This window comes from Pipra filicauda, unplaced genomic scaffold (assembly GCF_003945595.2).
Source record: "Pipra filicauda isolate LSUMZ 115617 unplaced genomic scaffold, ASM394559v2 scaffold2_size9829703_pilon, whole genome shotgun sequence".
Classification (NCBI taxonomy): domain Eukaryota; kingdom Metazoa; phylum Chordata; class Aves; order Passeriformes; family Pipridae; genus Pipra; species Pipra filicauda.
Window position 1 is genome coordinate 9,565,652 of NW_024104421.1, and position 15,368 is coordinate 9,581,019.

Here is a 15,368-nt window from a genome sequence, read left to right on the forward strand (position 1 = left end):
TTAATGTCTTTTGGGCAATGACAGGATTATCAGGTAATTCCAGCATTATTTTGTTTGCTGTTGCAAGACCCCTCGTACAATTCACAGAAGCTCTGACTTGTTTCTCAGGTGAAGTTCTATTTCAGCAGAAGAGAGACATGAGGAATGAGAATCACTATGATGATGCTTTGAGAATTAGCAAACTGGATATGTTTAAAATAGACCTCACATCTGTTAAAAATTTCCTTTTGATTAAGCTTCATCCCTGAAGTAACAGTCTGCAGACACAGGTTCAGTAAGGATTGAAAATCTTCCATCTGCTTTGCATCTAAGAGATGCAAATCTGGCTACATGTTTCTCCACATACAAAATTCAAGTCTAGCTACCACAGGAATTTTATTCCCCATGTTATAAAAAATTCACTGGTAGTAGTCCTATAAGTCAGTATCCAGTAACAATAAAAATGAAGTTCATATTAGGAAAAAATATGTAATTTAATAAAATTTTAAAATAAAATACTAGCAGGGTGCTTTGTTCTCAGGTTAAATTACGTGGTGATATTAAGACTGTATCACAGAACGTTATGTTGCTTAGAAATAACTAATGCTTCCATTTTGTGCGTGTTCCAGCCTTTCTCAAAACGGAGATGCATTATTGAACACCCAACCTTTCAGAAAATCGGCTGCGCTAGAGACTGCAATATAACAATAAAGGTATAGAGTTATGGTTCCTTAAGGAAAGGTTCTTTTTCCAAAATATTGCCTTATACATTCTGAACTTTCCTTTTGGAGTTGAGAGGTGTTTGGAGATGTCCGTGTAGCTTCCATACACTTCTATACAGCAGGCTGAGAGGAGCTACTGTAAATCTTAGAGCTAAATATGAGACAAATTCCAGAGAGGCTTTTTAGCTGTCTCACATCATTGACAACACCACACTCATACTCTGCAGGAGTTTTCAGATAGGGCTCCAAGCCCAGCTGTGTTTGTTGCCCCAGAGAGCTTCACCCATGAAGAACAGAACAGCTGGGTCTCTCCTGGTCCCAGCCACTCTTGTCCAAGGACTTCACATCATATTGGATAACAATGAATGGGAAACACAAGAACTTTGGTCCAACGGCTGCTTGACAAGTCTAGTTCTCACAGAATTCATTAGCCTCTAAGAAGTACTTACACCTTTCCAGCTCCTGGGGCTCCTAAATAGGCTTCTGCACTTCGTGAGCGCCACTTAGTAACAAGCAGATAAGTCTACAAACTGTAAGCTTTGAAAGCCTTTTGCTAATCCCTATTTCCCTTGAATCACACACATAAATGAGGTTTTTTCTAATGCACTTTCTGTGCCCTTGATAAATAAACAGACCAAGCAGCCAATTCATGAATAAAATAAAAGATGCAGTTGAAAAAGCCATTTAGGGCTGCGTGGTGGCTAAATCCCACACTGGTGCAGAGGGGAAGGAGGAAGATCAAAGCAACATGTCTGGCTGTCACAGCATCTCAGATGCAAAGGAGACTGCCTGTCTCCCAGTTGCACTGCAGTCCCACTGGCAAACATAAGAGTGCACACAATACAAGCAGACACACACAGACATGTTCGTACGTGGGGACAGGACGGGGTTTTCTAACAGTGATGAGTCTGATAAGAACAAGGGAAGGACCTGGTGGCCTGTGCATCCCCTTCTTGGGCTGCCAGCACCCTGCCTGGTTTTAACAAGGCCATCGCAGGGGTGGTTCTGGTCCAACACAATCCTTTTCAGAGCCAGTTATCCCTATGGGCCTTTGCCAGAGGGCCAAAACACAATGGAGAGTTGGGTTTTGTGTACTGCCTCTACACTAAGGCACTGTAAAAGAGGATATTTGCTTTATTTCACAGGAACCAAAGTGTTGCAAAGGCTTCTTTGGCCCTGACTGCAGTCCGTGTCCAGGAGGTTTCTCCAAACCCTGCTCAGGAAATGGGCAGGTAAGAAGAGCATCTGGCAGCACCCTGCACTCCAAGGGAGGAAGGACAGGCTGTGTCCCAAAAGTCCCTGGAGCCCTTCTGCAGAACTGGAATGTTGGGCTCTACAAGAGCTGTCCCCTTCATTTATGGCCATGAATTTCAGGTTCAGTCATACAGAGGAGGGAAAATAAATTGGTCCCCTCTCAGATGTCCAAATTGCAGATTTTTGAGGTTCCAACATACAGCACATAGGCAATGCTGCATGATCCACTCCCATTGTTTTAGTTTGCACAGCACGGAGTAATGACCCAGCTCACTATTCTCACCTTAAAATTGTAAAGGAAGGCAGAATATATAGCAGCAAAGGAAATGCATAAGGAAAGCTTTTGCTTTGAAGCGCCTTTGTAATCAAACCTGAGGTACTTCCTGAGAGTCTATCATAGTCATAATATGTACAGATATATAGTCTCTTCTCTGGGGTAAGGGTAAGGATTTGTTTTAATTTATATGTAGCAATCACCACTCTTCCATATCACAGTGCATGGATGGCCTGGATGGAAATGGGACTTGCATTTGCACTGAGGCATTTCAGGGCTCTCACTGCCAGTTCTGCTCAGACCCTGGCAAATATGGACCTCAGTGTGACAAAGGTAAGTACAGCAGCACATCCTCAGTGTAAGAGCTTGGGCTATTTCTTTTGGACCCCTGGAACATTATGTAGGTAGGAATTAACTGATCACTAAATAGTCCCTGTGGTGGATGAGCAAGATGTCTCTGGGGTACTTTCATTTCTTATGGGACACACCATAAGCGTACAGTCAGTGTAAATCTTCTCATTGATTTAATTGGGGTCTTTTGCAGGGGGTATAGCTTACTTTTTACTTATTTACTGTTCTTTTAATTTTTGTGTCCTTCATATAAGTAATAGAAAAGAAAATCTTTGCTATTCTGTTCCCATCTGGTCTTGCCCACAACAGAACAGATTCTGCCAGCAATTACAAATATATGTAATCTAAGAACAGCTAGATCTATAAACAGATTGTATTTAGGGCCACTTAATAATCATCCTTACTGAATAATTTCTGATCTATTGAATAGTTTTCAGTTCTACAGTCATCTTTCATATACTGACAGATTTAATCCTGCTAAGTCAAACCATAATACATTTGAGAGTCCACAACATATACAATATCAAACACACATATATCCCCCCTCTATAACATAATTATAGCCTTTTTTGCTATGAGACAGCCTCTCATTCATGAAGCACAGCTCACCTGAAGGTTCAGAGGTAACTGGAAAAAAGCTGAGAGACAAATTCCATAATAAAATTTTTTAAGCTCCAGTCCCACTGAAGTAATAAGTGTTTGCTTAACTAGTCACCACTGGCACTGCTTTGGAATACACAGAGCTTACATGCTGTGTCCTTTGGACACATTGCTGTGCCTCCCAGCAACATTAATCAGCCCAGTCCCAACAAAGTGCTGGTAGGTCTGTGCTGCTGCTCTGTGTACCAGCCCAGCACTGTGCAATCTGTAGGATTGTGGGTTCAGTATTTGAAGGTTTCCCATATCACTGAAAGTACACCAGAAGTTGTGCAACTAGTAACTTCAAACTTAATAGCCTAAAACATAGCATTTTGCTCCTACTTCGCTGAAGTGACTTGAAATTAGTTGATAGATAAGTGCACTGTAAAGATACAATGGGTTTTAAATAATTACCCATAAAACACACCTGAAAAGACATGGCTATGATTAATAGACAGTAAGTCCCCCATCAAAGTGAGACTTAAAAAATACAAAAGTTTAGATTCTTGAAGAAATAGAAGGATCTGATTCATAAGAAATGTTATGTAAGGACAAATACCTTTTACCACTATGGAATTGCACACTGTAATTTATCTCTAATAGACTGCCTCTGCATTTATGGGAAGTGTGATAATCGAATAGACAGCAATGGGATCTGTCTTCCCGGATCATGCAGAACTGGATACACAGGGAAACTCTGTGATAAGCAGATTGTTCCCTGTGAGCCCTCCCTACATCTCTGCCATGCACATGCAGACTGTCAGATTAGTGATGGCGCAGTGAGGTAAGTCCGTAACTCTCATCAAAGTAATATTAACAATGCTGCAGCTCTTTGCCATTTGCTTGATGAAAACAGTCCCTGGCAGCAGTACACAAACATCAGCCACTGCAATACTGCTATGCTGCAAATAAGCATAATCATGCACCACATTGACCTTGAGTTGCAAGATAGTAATTAAGAGATCTCATTACCCTGTCCTGTACCTTATACTTAACACTGAAAGATAGATGCATACTGATCTGACCCTTCTTACCTTCCTACCAACATCTGCATAGGTTCTTAGGAACCCTTTTTTCCTAGTGATTTAGAAGTTTGAGCCTTGCTGAAAAACAATGGAATTCTCAAGCAATTTGGGGATAGATATCTCACTCTGGTCAGCTCAGGCAAGTTTTGCATGCCACAGCCCTGCAGACTTCAGCACAGGTTCCCCAGTCCTGACAGGACTGGTCACAAACCTCTGTTACTGCTACAGCTGCCTTGCACTTGCCTCAAGCTCACCTTCAGATGCAGCGAGTTTGCCTCTTGATGCAGTGTATTCATAATGAGTCACTGCAGAAAGCAGAATGGGGGATGCTGTCAAACTTGAGGGCTTAAGTAATTCCCTCCAATATAGGTTAATCCTGGGGGAGGGGACCCAGGCAAACAGTTGTCTTGCATTGTCTTGCATACGTTTCAGGGAGAGAGCTATTTTCGACATCACTGAAAGAAAGAACATAGCCAACTCATAAATAATTTAGAGCTATTAGCTCAACTTTGCAATGATCATATCAGCTCAGAATTAATTTCACTCCCCATCTCGTACACAGAGAATAGATCCCTGATTTGACTCAATTAACCCAGTCAACATTTTGGAAAAAAACATAATGTACGCACTTAGGCTACTTGCATCATGAATCCAAGGTTACCAATTTTAAGCTCCCTATAAATAGCATGTTACAGTGGAAAACAATCACTTTATTTTAGAGCTGTCCTATCACGTTTAACGCCTCCCTCCTCCTCTTGTCTCTGTAGCTGTGTTTGCAAACCTGGCTATGAGGGAGATGGCTTGAGCTGCAGCAAAGTTGATCCTTGTGCTGCTTTAAACCCTGGTGGCTGCAATATCAATGTAAGTACGTGCTTTCCCCACAGAGCTTGACACCATGAAAAAGTAGGCAGAGGGAAAAGTGGGGCCAGAAACTTTTGCAGAAGAGTCACGATGTTCATTGGAGTTCCAGGCTCTTTCCCCAGATAGCAGGATCACTGTGGCTTAGACAGGCCTTGCACCTGACGCCAGATGCCACCTAACTGTCCCGAACTGATGCCTCTGCATCTCCCCCTAGGCCGAGTGCATTCAGACAGGCCCAGGAGAGCACATGTGTGTTTGCCAGGCAGGATGGACAGGCGATGGAAGGGACTGCTCAGCCATCAACAACTGCCTGCTACCCATCGCGGCAGGGTGCCACGAAAATGCCACCTGCATATACGTTGGGCCGGGTCAGGTAGGTCCTCACATTCATTGCCATCTTAGGTGCTAGTCCTCAACCCTTTTGCTCTGCTTCCTTACCTGTTCTCTTCCCCAAATCCTCCCCTCCCTCCCAGCTACGATGTTATTTCCACACAGTGCTCTCTACCCAAAGCAGTCTCCTTCAGTTCTTATCCCAGTCCTCTCTCCTTCCTACATGGTGATGCCATGGCAGCAAATACTTCTTCAGTAAATACATTAGTAGATGTCAGGTATAAAGGTCTTCTGGAGATATTAATCAGTGTCATTCCACTGAAGTCAATGCTAAGCTACACAGAAACACAGAGAAACTAATTCACCATGTCTAGAATATGCACGCTATTTTAATCATTTTAATGAATTGCTGTGTTTCATTGAAATGACAGAATGACTGCAAGTGTAAGGATGGATTTCAGGGGAATGGAATTGAATGCACACCCATAAACTCGTGCCTGGAACAAAATGGAAAATGCCATCATCTGGTGAGTAATTAATCATTCCTTGAACAAAGTGTTCAGATACATATCACACCTCACCTCCTGCGCACACCATAGAATTTACTTGCCATTTCAAGCCTGCAATTTCTGTTTGAGAAAGCACTTTCCAAGCAGTGCTACAAGCACCAAAAATACTGTGTGAACTGTGTCAGTATGGTACATGAGCTGAGGACAGACTGCAAGTGCTGCTCCCAAATCTGCCTGCACAGAAGGATTATCTCGAGCCCAGTATAAATAAATGCTGCTTCTCTACCAGCAACTACAACTTGAGTGCACCAGACTGTTGGGATGTTTACCCAAGTCACACATCTCTCCCTGGGCATCTATCAGCTGTATCAGGAGCTGTATGTGCTCTGCTGTGTCCTGTAGTGCCTGCAAGAGCCACACTAGCGTGGGGGGGAAGGGGGGGGGGGCACAGGGACAGAGCTAAAGTGAGGAGCACTGGGGAGCAGAGGATCAGTCTGTCATATTTGGATGAAGGAATAGGGTCCAGTTTATGTAGGGAGGAAATAAGAAAGGTGGAGCAAGAGTTTGGATTCTTACAGATTTAGTGCAGGGTGGGTAGGTGAGGAAGTTAGTGCCCTGGGCTGATGGAGTGTGTCCTATAGGAGACTGAGGACATCCACGGAAGATGGTACAAAGATCCTTTGTAAGTTTGTGTTTGTATATAAATGGATTCCAGTAAGAGGCTTTACGGGCCATTCTTGCTCTTGAGTGGTCTCCTGAGTATCTGACAAATTCTCTCTCTTTCTGGTTCAAAGGCAACTTGTCAGTTTGAGTCTTCTCACGGCTGGAAGTGTGTGTGTCCAAAGGGCTACGAAGGAGATGGTACAATATGCTATGGAAATGCTGCAGATGTAAGTAGGATGGTCACTTTCTCTGAGCACAGGACCTACTGCACAGTTCTCATGCTGGATCTTAACCAGAGAGATAGCAAAGCCTTCATAAACAGCTAGAAAAATATGATGCCCATCAGTACTATCCGCAAACAGTCTTCCAGCAGGAGACACTTGCCTGATACATAAATGATCTGTTGTATTTAAAAACATAGCTTGGAAAGTGGCTTAAGGAATCCGAGCATATTTCTTGCTTAAAAAAAAATTAAAAATGCCAATCTCAGAGTCCAAACCTGCAAAAGTGCTAAGCACTCACCTCCCAATTGGAAGCAGCAAGCAGTCAGCTCTTCTGAAATTCTGCCCTGAAGTCTTTCTCAGTGGAAATGATCAATTTATCATGTTGGAACAAACCATGCTGACCCACAGGCAGATAAAACAAAAGCAAGTAAATTGGTGAAATAAATATGCATTTAACAGTGTAGGAAAAATGAAAGTGTCCTCTGCCTCAGCCACTGGCAATAATCTTTCATGGCTTTCAGCACTGCCTGCCGCCCCTGCTCATATTATCATCTATCTCTATTCTAAGTCCTGTGGCAGAATAAAGGCTATCTACTTGCAGCATGATATGTAAGATGCTGTACAAACACCAAACAAAACAATATAAATTCCAATTAATTTTGCATGGAGTTAAGAAAAGATTTAGGTTTAGAAGCCCTGAAAATTAACATTTAGCCTGGGGTCAGTACACAATACGCACCAAGGTCAGATACACTTAATACACCTAAGCAATCACCAGCCTGATTTTCAAGAGTTGGTAACTCACCATTTCCACTACCAGAAAGTATTAGAATTAGAAAAACACTGATGTCTTCCCTTTTCAGACACACTGAAAACCTCCTCCTCCATGTCACATCAGCCAGGCCGACACAGTGAGTTACACCACAGGCAAGAGTACTTTGGTACAGTTAATTACAGCTTAGCTGCTCATTACTCTCTCTTTCTCTTTCTAATCAGGAGCTATCTACTCTGTCAGAAGCAGCTGCATTTAACCAGTGGGTTAATGTAAGTACACTTCATGGCTAATTTTTTTAGTATGTTCCAGTTTACATAAGCCTTTTAGCCTTTAGGAATGGGAACCTTACAGCAGTATTGCAATCAGAGAACAGAGGCTGCAGCTCTGGAGAGGCATCAGAGTGCCTATCCTACCACTCATGGAGGGGTTGATCATCTGGTTCCATATTTCTACCTGAAAAACAAATTCTGAACCCAAATTCAGGCAAGCAAGGAGGCTCCACAGAGCTAGTTACAAGCCTGCTCTCTGAGGCAGGGGGTCACGTAAGCCATGACTAACTTTGTATGTAAATACACCATGGTGCAGATGAACAGCATCAGGGTGCAAGCAGAGACTGAACCTGCCCCCAGGTGGCTCCTTCCAACTTCTCTCATTCAGTGGACAAAGGCCTGACCCTCACCATTTTCATTGTGCCCACGGCAGGAATCTCAGTCTGGCAGGCTTGACCAAGGTACATAGAATCACAGCGAATCACAGAATGGACTGGGTTGAAAGGGACCTTTAAAGGCCATCTAGTCCACCTCCCTGCCACAAGCAGGAACATCTTCAACTAGGTCAGGTTTGCTCAGAACCCAGTCCAACCTGACTTGAATGTTTCCAGGGATGGGGCATCTACCACCTCTCTGGGTAACCTCTCCCAGTGTTTCACCACCTTTACCATAAAAAAGGTCTTCATATCTAATCTAAATCGACCTTCTTTCAGCTTAAAACCATTATCCCTTATTCTTTTAAAAAAGATCCTGCTAAAAAGTCTGCCCTGTCTTTCTTATAAGCTCCCTTTAAGTACTGAAAGGCTGAAAAAGTTCTTCCTGGAGTCTTCTCTTCTCCAAGGTGAACAACTTCACTGAAGGAATAGATTGACTTGTATGGCTCCAGATTATGGAAGAAACACCAAATTAAATTTTACAAACCAAAGTTCTGGATAGACGGATTGTCACAATCTACTTTCTATTTTCATGTTATCATCTATTTCTGGAGCAGCAGTAACATTAGAGGTCCTACCCCACTGTGATTGGCACTGTAGGAATAAAGATCAAAACCTGTTTCTCTCACAAGGAGCTTATAACCTCAATATAGGAAGTGTATAGCAAATACAAGGCAAACAAAAAAGAACAGCGATGTGTTAATGAAAAGCATCAGAAGGAGAAGTCACAGCACATTAGTTGCTTTCATGCTTTTCAAAGTTAGATGACTTGGAGATCATTAAAGCACACAATTACAACAAACACCTCAGGGAGCTGCTTGAAAGAGAAGCTAATGTGGCTAATTCAAGTCAGTTATCTGCCTGACCCTGAGCTCGGACTGCAGCACTGGACACTGTATAGAGAAACTTAAGAATTTAAAGAAATGGACACAATGAGAAATGCTGTTCACCTGCTAGTGAGCTCTTTAGATAATGAGGGGGGAAATCAGAGGGCAGATTCTGTATAATCTATTGAAACAGAGATGTGGAAATTTCTGCTACACTTCAGAGAAATGGTATAAAACTAAACAACGGTAACTACAGACATGAGCAAAATAGGGAGGTAGATCCATCTGTGAGGTTTTTAATTTCATAGTTGAACAGGAATGTGATGTTTACCACTTTTTATAACCATATATTTTTCTTGCTGATCAGGAAGGATGAGATGGGGAAGTGTGTTGCTATTTCTATATTTAAATATTTGGAAGGTGGCTGGGATGATGGCTAGAAAGAAAGATGATCTTAACAGAGACAAAATTCCCAGCTATTTGAGGGAGATGATTCCCTTCTTGATTTAAAACCCAATATGGGTAATGAAGGACTGTCCAAAACAAGCCAGCTCCCAGGCAGCATACCAGATGCAAAAAGGTACAACCTATACTCATATTGCTCCCTTGAGTTTTGCAGCATCGAAAATGGCAAGGTGGAGCCTGTGAAAAGTTTGGAGAATCCCATCTATAGCAAGATCACGCTCAAATCTTTTGCTCTTCTTTTTTCACTCCACAAAAACAAAAAATCCACACAACTGGAAAAATCCTCTCCAGTGGAGGCTTTCTCCATCCTTAAGGCAGACAAAAACATATGGAAGATGAATCAATTCATGCACACTACAGAGCTGACAAGCCCCACCTAAAATTAGAGCTGTCAGCAGAAAGCTCCACTGTAGTCCTAATGGACACAAATAAGTCCTGGATATCTTGAAAAATGCCAGCCATGTTAAATAGTCCTCTTTGGAATGGGAACATTGTGTTGTGGGAGTTTCTTATTTCACAGTCCGTAGTCCTTCTATCTTTTAAATAGCATAGAGTTCTCTGTAAGAGTAAGTTACTTGAAGTTATCAGTAACTACTAGTATTCATCATCTCGTTTATTTTTCAATATTCAAGTGCATAAAACAGAATCCATGAGACAGACTAACTTTTGTAGAAGACAAGTTATGTGTTTCATAATAAAAAACAGTTCTGACTCGAACATTATTTCTGCCCTTTAAATGCTGGCAATCTATTGTGTAAAAAATAGACTCTCGCTGACCATTTTTGTACAGCTCAAAGTACTGTTGGTTCAAGTCACTGCTCAGTATAATAGTTTTTCCTCTCCAGGCTGGTCACAAAGGACGTCACATACTCCACCTTGCTAAGAAGTCACCAGCTGCTATTTATAGACTGTCCTGGGGATGAATTATTTTACTCTCTTTACTTTTGTGCAGGAGGCCAAGATAAACTCAGTGTTATCCACTGCCTCTAATCTAACTGTCCTCGTGCCTTCTCTGCAAGCAATTGAAAACATGGATGAAGAAGAGAAAGCCTTTTGGATGTCAAAAAGTAACATTCCAACTCTACTGAAGTATGTTATTTGTTTGGGGGGTTGTTTGGGGTTTTTTTTAATTTATTTCTTTTTATGTCAAACAAGCCTTTGGTTTGAAGCCACTAGAGCAAGACAGGTTTTATGATTTTAAAGGAAGGACATAGGATTCCCCTTCTTGTTACAGCAGTATAAATCTCTGTAGCAAGTCCACTGGAAACAAAACATTATTTATATTATGCCAGAGTGTTTAAAGGCCAAGCTAAGATCAGAACACAGCTGAACTAGGTATAATACAAACAATTCCTATTTAAAAACCATGGGTTTAGACACACTAACCATATTTATCTGGGGGGGGGAAAGAGAGAGAAAATACCAAACCTTCAAATCTGTTAATTTCCTTTAGGTATCATGTACTGACAGGAGCTTACAGCTTTGCTGATTTCCAGAATTTATCATCCTCTGACATGCTGCCAACATCGCTACAGAGCAAATTCCTACACTTGTCGAAAGAAAATGGGGTGAGATGACCTGAAAACCATTTTGGTATCATGCACTAAACCCTGACCATCACTGCCACTGACTTTCTTGTATTACAAAACCACACATGTTATATTTAAAAAAAGACCACGTAATAAAATTAAGGGAATAGATCGATTATATTGGGCCCTCTGGGAGAAACATGAGCTTGATTTTCTCCACCACTTTACCTAGCTAAAATTTGTCCACAATATTATTTATTCCTAATGTCCCAGTAGCTACCACAAACTCTGGGCTGTCTTGTAACCAAGCAAAAGGGCAGTTTCTGCCTGGAGCAGCCTGTGTGAACTAAATTAAGACAAAGAGCATCAAGGAAACCCAATAACATATTTTAAAGAATCAGGAAGATAGGAGTAAGCAGTCATAACACACCCATCTCCACATATGCAACTCAATAGTCCTAAATCATAAGAAGATATTTTTGAAGGTAAATAACTACAACCGACAGCCCTTTCCACTCAGCCTTTCTATGAGGTAAACTCTGTATTCTGAGGAGGATTTTCTGGAAATACACAAGGCACATTTAAATACTTCATCCCCATTAAGGGAGAGGAAAGTTCCCCCCATCTCCATGTCCCAAAGGAAAAATCATGAACGGGGTCTTTTAAAGCTGCACAGAACCAAGTCGATGTGAATTGGCACAGGGTTCAGCCTGCCCGCAGGTGGGGGAGTGCACCTACCCCAGGTAACCACTCCAGTGCAAGCAACCCCATGGCTTTGCCAGTCTGCACACAGGGAACAGCAGAGAGTCCCAAAGCCCCCTCTCCTGTGCGTGATTCCCAGAGGGTAACCAGCCCCTGGTGTGGACTGGTGTGAGCAGAGCCATGGTGGAGCCCTAGGCAAGCATTTGGGAAGGTGTGGAAATCCACAGGATGAACTGCTGTGAAAACGCCACCTCCATGATGTGAATGAAAACCCTGTCTCCTCACCCTCTTTCAGAACCTCACCGTGGAGGGCGCTCACATCGTGGCCGGTGACATCGCATCCACAAACGGGGTCATACACGTTATTGACAAGGTACACAGCCACACAAGGGGGGGTTTGTTCCTCTGCACCACAGGCAGTGCAAAATAATTAACTGCCTTTGGAAAAAAAAAAGCGTTTGCACAGAACAGCATTTTGTCCTGCATCTGATCCACAGCAGGTGCACACACGCTGATGTGGGATATCTGCTCCCTTTCCAGGTTCTGACCCCCCTCCGCAGCTCTGTCATGCCAAGGCTGCTGGCCCGCCTGGAGCAAATGCCCGATTATTCCATTTTCAGGGGCTACATCATTGTAAGCTTTTACATTTCTTTCACAATGTTTTAAGAACAGAGGAAGTTCTCCGCTTTGATTGCATTTGGACTGATATCAGACAATCGGTGGTCATTGTGATTTGTTTCTATGTGTTTCACAACAGCAATACAGCCTGGCAAACGAAATAGAAGCAGCAAACATGTACACAGTCTTTGCCCCAGATAATGATGCCATAGAAAATTACCTAAAGGATAAAAAGTCTGCTACTCTGGTACGTATTACTCACAAGGTTTGTCTTAACAGCTCAGTATTTCATCACAATTTCAAGTGGATGGATTGAGAGGACACAAAAACAGGAAGAGAGATTTGTTGAGTTTGGTTTTTTTCTTTAACACCAGAGTTGGTGAGGAGGCACAGATTATGTATATTTTCCTGGCATGCTGGAAGAACCTAGCTATTTGTTCTGGGTTTTGTCCTCCTCTAGATTAAAATCATGCTGATAATATCCAAGACATGTCATCAGTAAACCTTTTTTGGTTTGGGGTATTTTGAGTGGTTTTTTTTAATGCAAAGATCAGTATAGGAGTGACCAGGAAAAACACTAAAATGAGTTTTCTAGGTCAACAAGTCCAGTCCCCTGACATCACTAAATATCTCATCATTAATAATGCCACAAAATACTCTGACTCTTTCTTAAAACTATCCAGATGCTTGCCCTTGTCACTCCTGCAAGAACACTATTGCCCAGCTATTTCCCACATATGGTGTCTAATCCCGGGTTACAAACACAGTTGGTCAGTCCCAGGGCTCACAAAAATTTCTGACATTTTTGTGGCTACAAAAATTTCCTCAGGCAAAGCCCAGTGCTGCTGCCACTCCCCAGGAGCCCCACGACAGGCTCATGCCCGACTGGCCACCAGCTCCTCCCACCAGCATGGATGTGTCCATCCCAGCTCCCCTGCTGACTTCAGTCCTCGTGCCCTGAGCTAGTTTATATTATTTTGACAGCATACCTCTGGCCAGTTTATACCCCTTTATCCTTACACCAGGAATATGCTTTAGCTGAAGCAACTTTCTCTTTCTGGCACTCATGCCCTGGCATATTTACAAGGCAAAACACCCTTCTCAAGCCAGTCAGTCTCCTCTCAAGTTAAGCTATCCTTTTTCTGAATCACCCCAGTGGCTTTCTTCATATTTTTTTCACTTTGAAACAGTTTTATGGAATGCATATATGGAGAGCCACACACCTTGCAGAGGAAGTTTTACCCATGATTTGCTCAATGACATTAATACTTCCCTGTCTCTTCCGTAAATATTTACCCTGCCACACTCTGTCCCTACTTGCATGGTCTCCATTTGCAGCCAGGAAGCTGAGGAGCACAAGGTTCAACTAAATCGTCCCAAAGCATTTACCACCAATGGCAGACCCATGGCAAAAGCCCCACTTCCTGCCTCACCAGAAGAATTCACATGTGATCAAGCTCCGTCTGCTCAAATGACTTTTGAATGCTATTTCAGGTGTTTTGTGACACATCATCATCATTTCCGCATCACTGCAAGAAGCATTTATAACAAACTTTGAGAGATGCACAGGACATCAATCCCATTAGGTCTGGGTTACATACACAGAGAAAACCTTTTCACTTCCACTATTTACCAATGTTCCACCGGTCTTTCTTTCATCCTCCCAAGAGGAGGATGGAACCTTGCTGGGCTCCCAACCTTGCCTGATATGGTAATCTGACAAAAAAAAAAAAAAAATCAGAAAACAACCATAAGGTTAAGCCTGCCTGAGCCTTAACCTCTTTGTGAAACACTTGAGAGAACTCTGCTGCAGAGGGAAGTGCTCGGCACAGGGAGGAGAGCCCATTTCTTGGCTCTGATGAGACAAGATGTCCTAACTCTACTGGTGACTGAAGACAGAAATCAAGATGGATGAGAATTAACTTTTCCTCCAATTTATCCAAGTCAGGAGCATTAAATAGGGCTGGATACTGATGGAGATTAGTTCTACCTTATTTCCCACCTTCTCATCTGCAAATATTTTTTTGCCAAATCTGTGGAAATCAAAATAGAATGAGGCCCACCTCAAGAGATGCCAAGGCCACTATTTCACTCTGTGGCCAAAGCCAGGCTACATCACAAATCTTGCAACCTGGAGCTGCTTCATGCTTTCACACACTTTGAAGGAGCCAAAGAATGAGAAGTATGAACTTTCAGAACAAGGGGACAGCAGGCAGCAGGATTTCCCACAAGCACCTTTTATTGCAAAGACACAAAGCTGCAGAAGCACTATATCTGTCAGCTAGTCAGCCCCGAAACTCTCCAAATGCCTCAGTTTCTCTCACATCTATAAACCTCTCACAAACACATCTTGTTTCTGCTTCCTTCCTCCTGGAAGTCTCCTGCTTCGGAACAAGATGCAGAAGCTTTGTGAAGCCCTCACAAAATTTTGATGTATAGAGAATAACTTCATCGCTTTTCAATGACATATGAATAGTAATGAGGCATAGAAAACTTTTCAATTAACAGGTGTGGCTCTAGCTCTTTATTAACTGAAAATTACCTTAGAGATGTATTTTATATATATATATATATATATATATATATATATATGCTCTAAACATTCATCCACAGATCATTCAGGAAGAAAGAATAAGTATGGAAAGATTATAAAAGCACACACGAATATGCAACTTTTGATGTCAAATGAACTCATGAAGTTCAGAGTCCTAAAATGTCATCTGACTTTTCTCTGAATCTATCAGCCAGCCTTAAGCACAGAAACAGATGCTACAGGGTCAAGCAAACCTTGGCCCTCACAATTCAATAGCTTTTCACCCTCCACGGTCAATAAAAATTTTATTATGACAGGAATGCAAGGTCTCTACAGTAAGAAGTATGAAATAACCTGCCTACTGGAAAGGCTTCTCTTTAAATTC

At 42.2% G+C, this 15,368-nt stretch overlaps 1 protein-coding gene across 1 annotated transcript in view; it reads left to right on the top strand.

The window, feature by feature from the left end:
* Positions 1-15,368, top strand: part of STAB2 (stabilin 2) — an 83,261-nt gene that overhangs the window by 30,839 nt on the left and 37,054 nt on the right. Inside the window, exons 20-33 of the mRNA XM_027715116.2 lie at positions 609-692; positions 1,847-1,933; positions 2,451-2,562; positions 3,823-4,003; positions 5,012-5,105; positions 5,320-5,478; positions 5,867-5,962; positions 6,739-6,834; positions 7,828-7,875; positions 10,554-10,690; positions 11,055-11,169; positions 12,128-12,205; positions 12,373-12,465; positions 12,590-12,697. Coding sequence (XP_027570917.2) covers positions 609-692; positions 1,847-1,933; positions 2,451-2,562; positions 3,823-4,003; positions 5,012-5,105; positions 5,320-5,478; positions 5,867-5,962; positions 6,739-6,834; positions 7,828-7,875; positions 10,554-10,690; positions 11,055-11,169; positions 12,128-12,205; positions 12,373-12,465; positions 12,590-12,697 — 1,488 coding nt within the window. The remainder of the gene's footprint in view (positions 1-608; positions 693-1,846; positions 1,934-2,450; positions 2,563-3,822; positions 4,004-5,011; positions 5,106-5,319; positions 5,479-5,866; positions 5,963-6,738; positions 6,835-7,827; positions 7,876-10,553; positions 10,691-11,054; positions 11,170-12,127; positions 12,206-12,372; positions 12,466-12,589; positions 12,698-15,368) is intronic.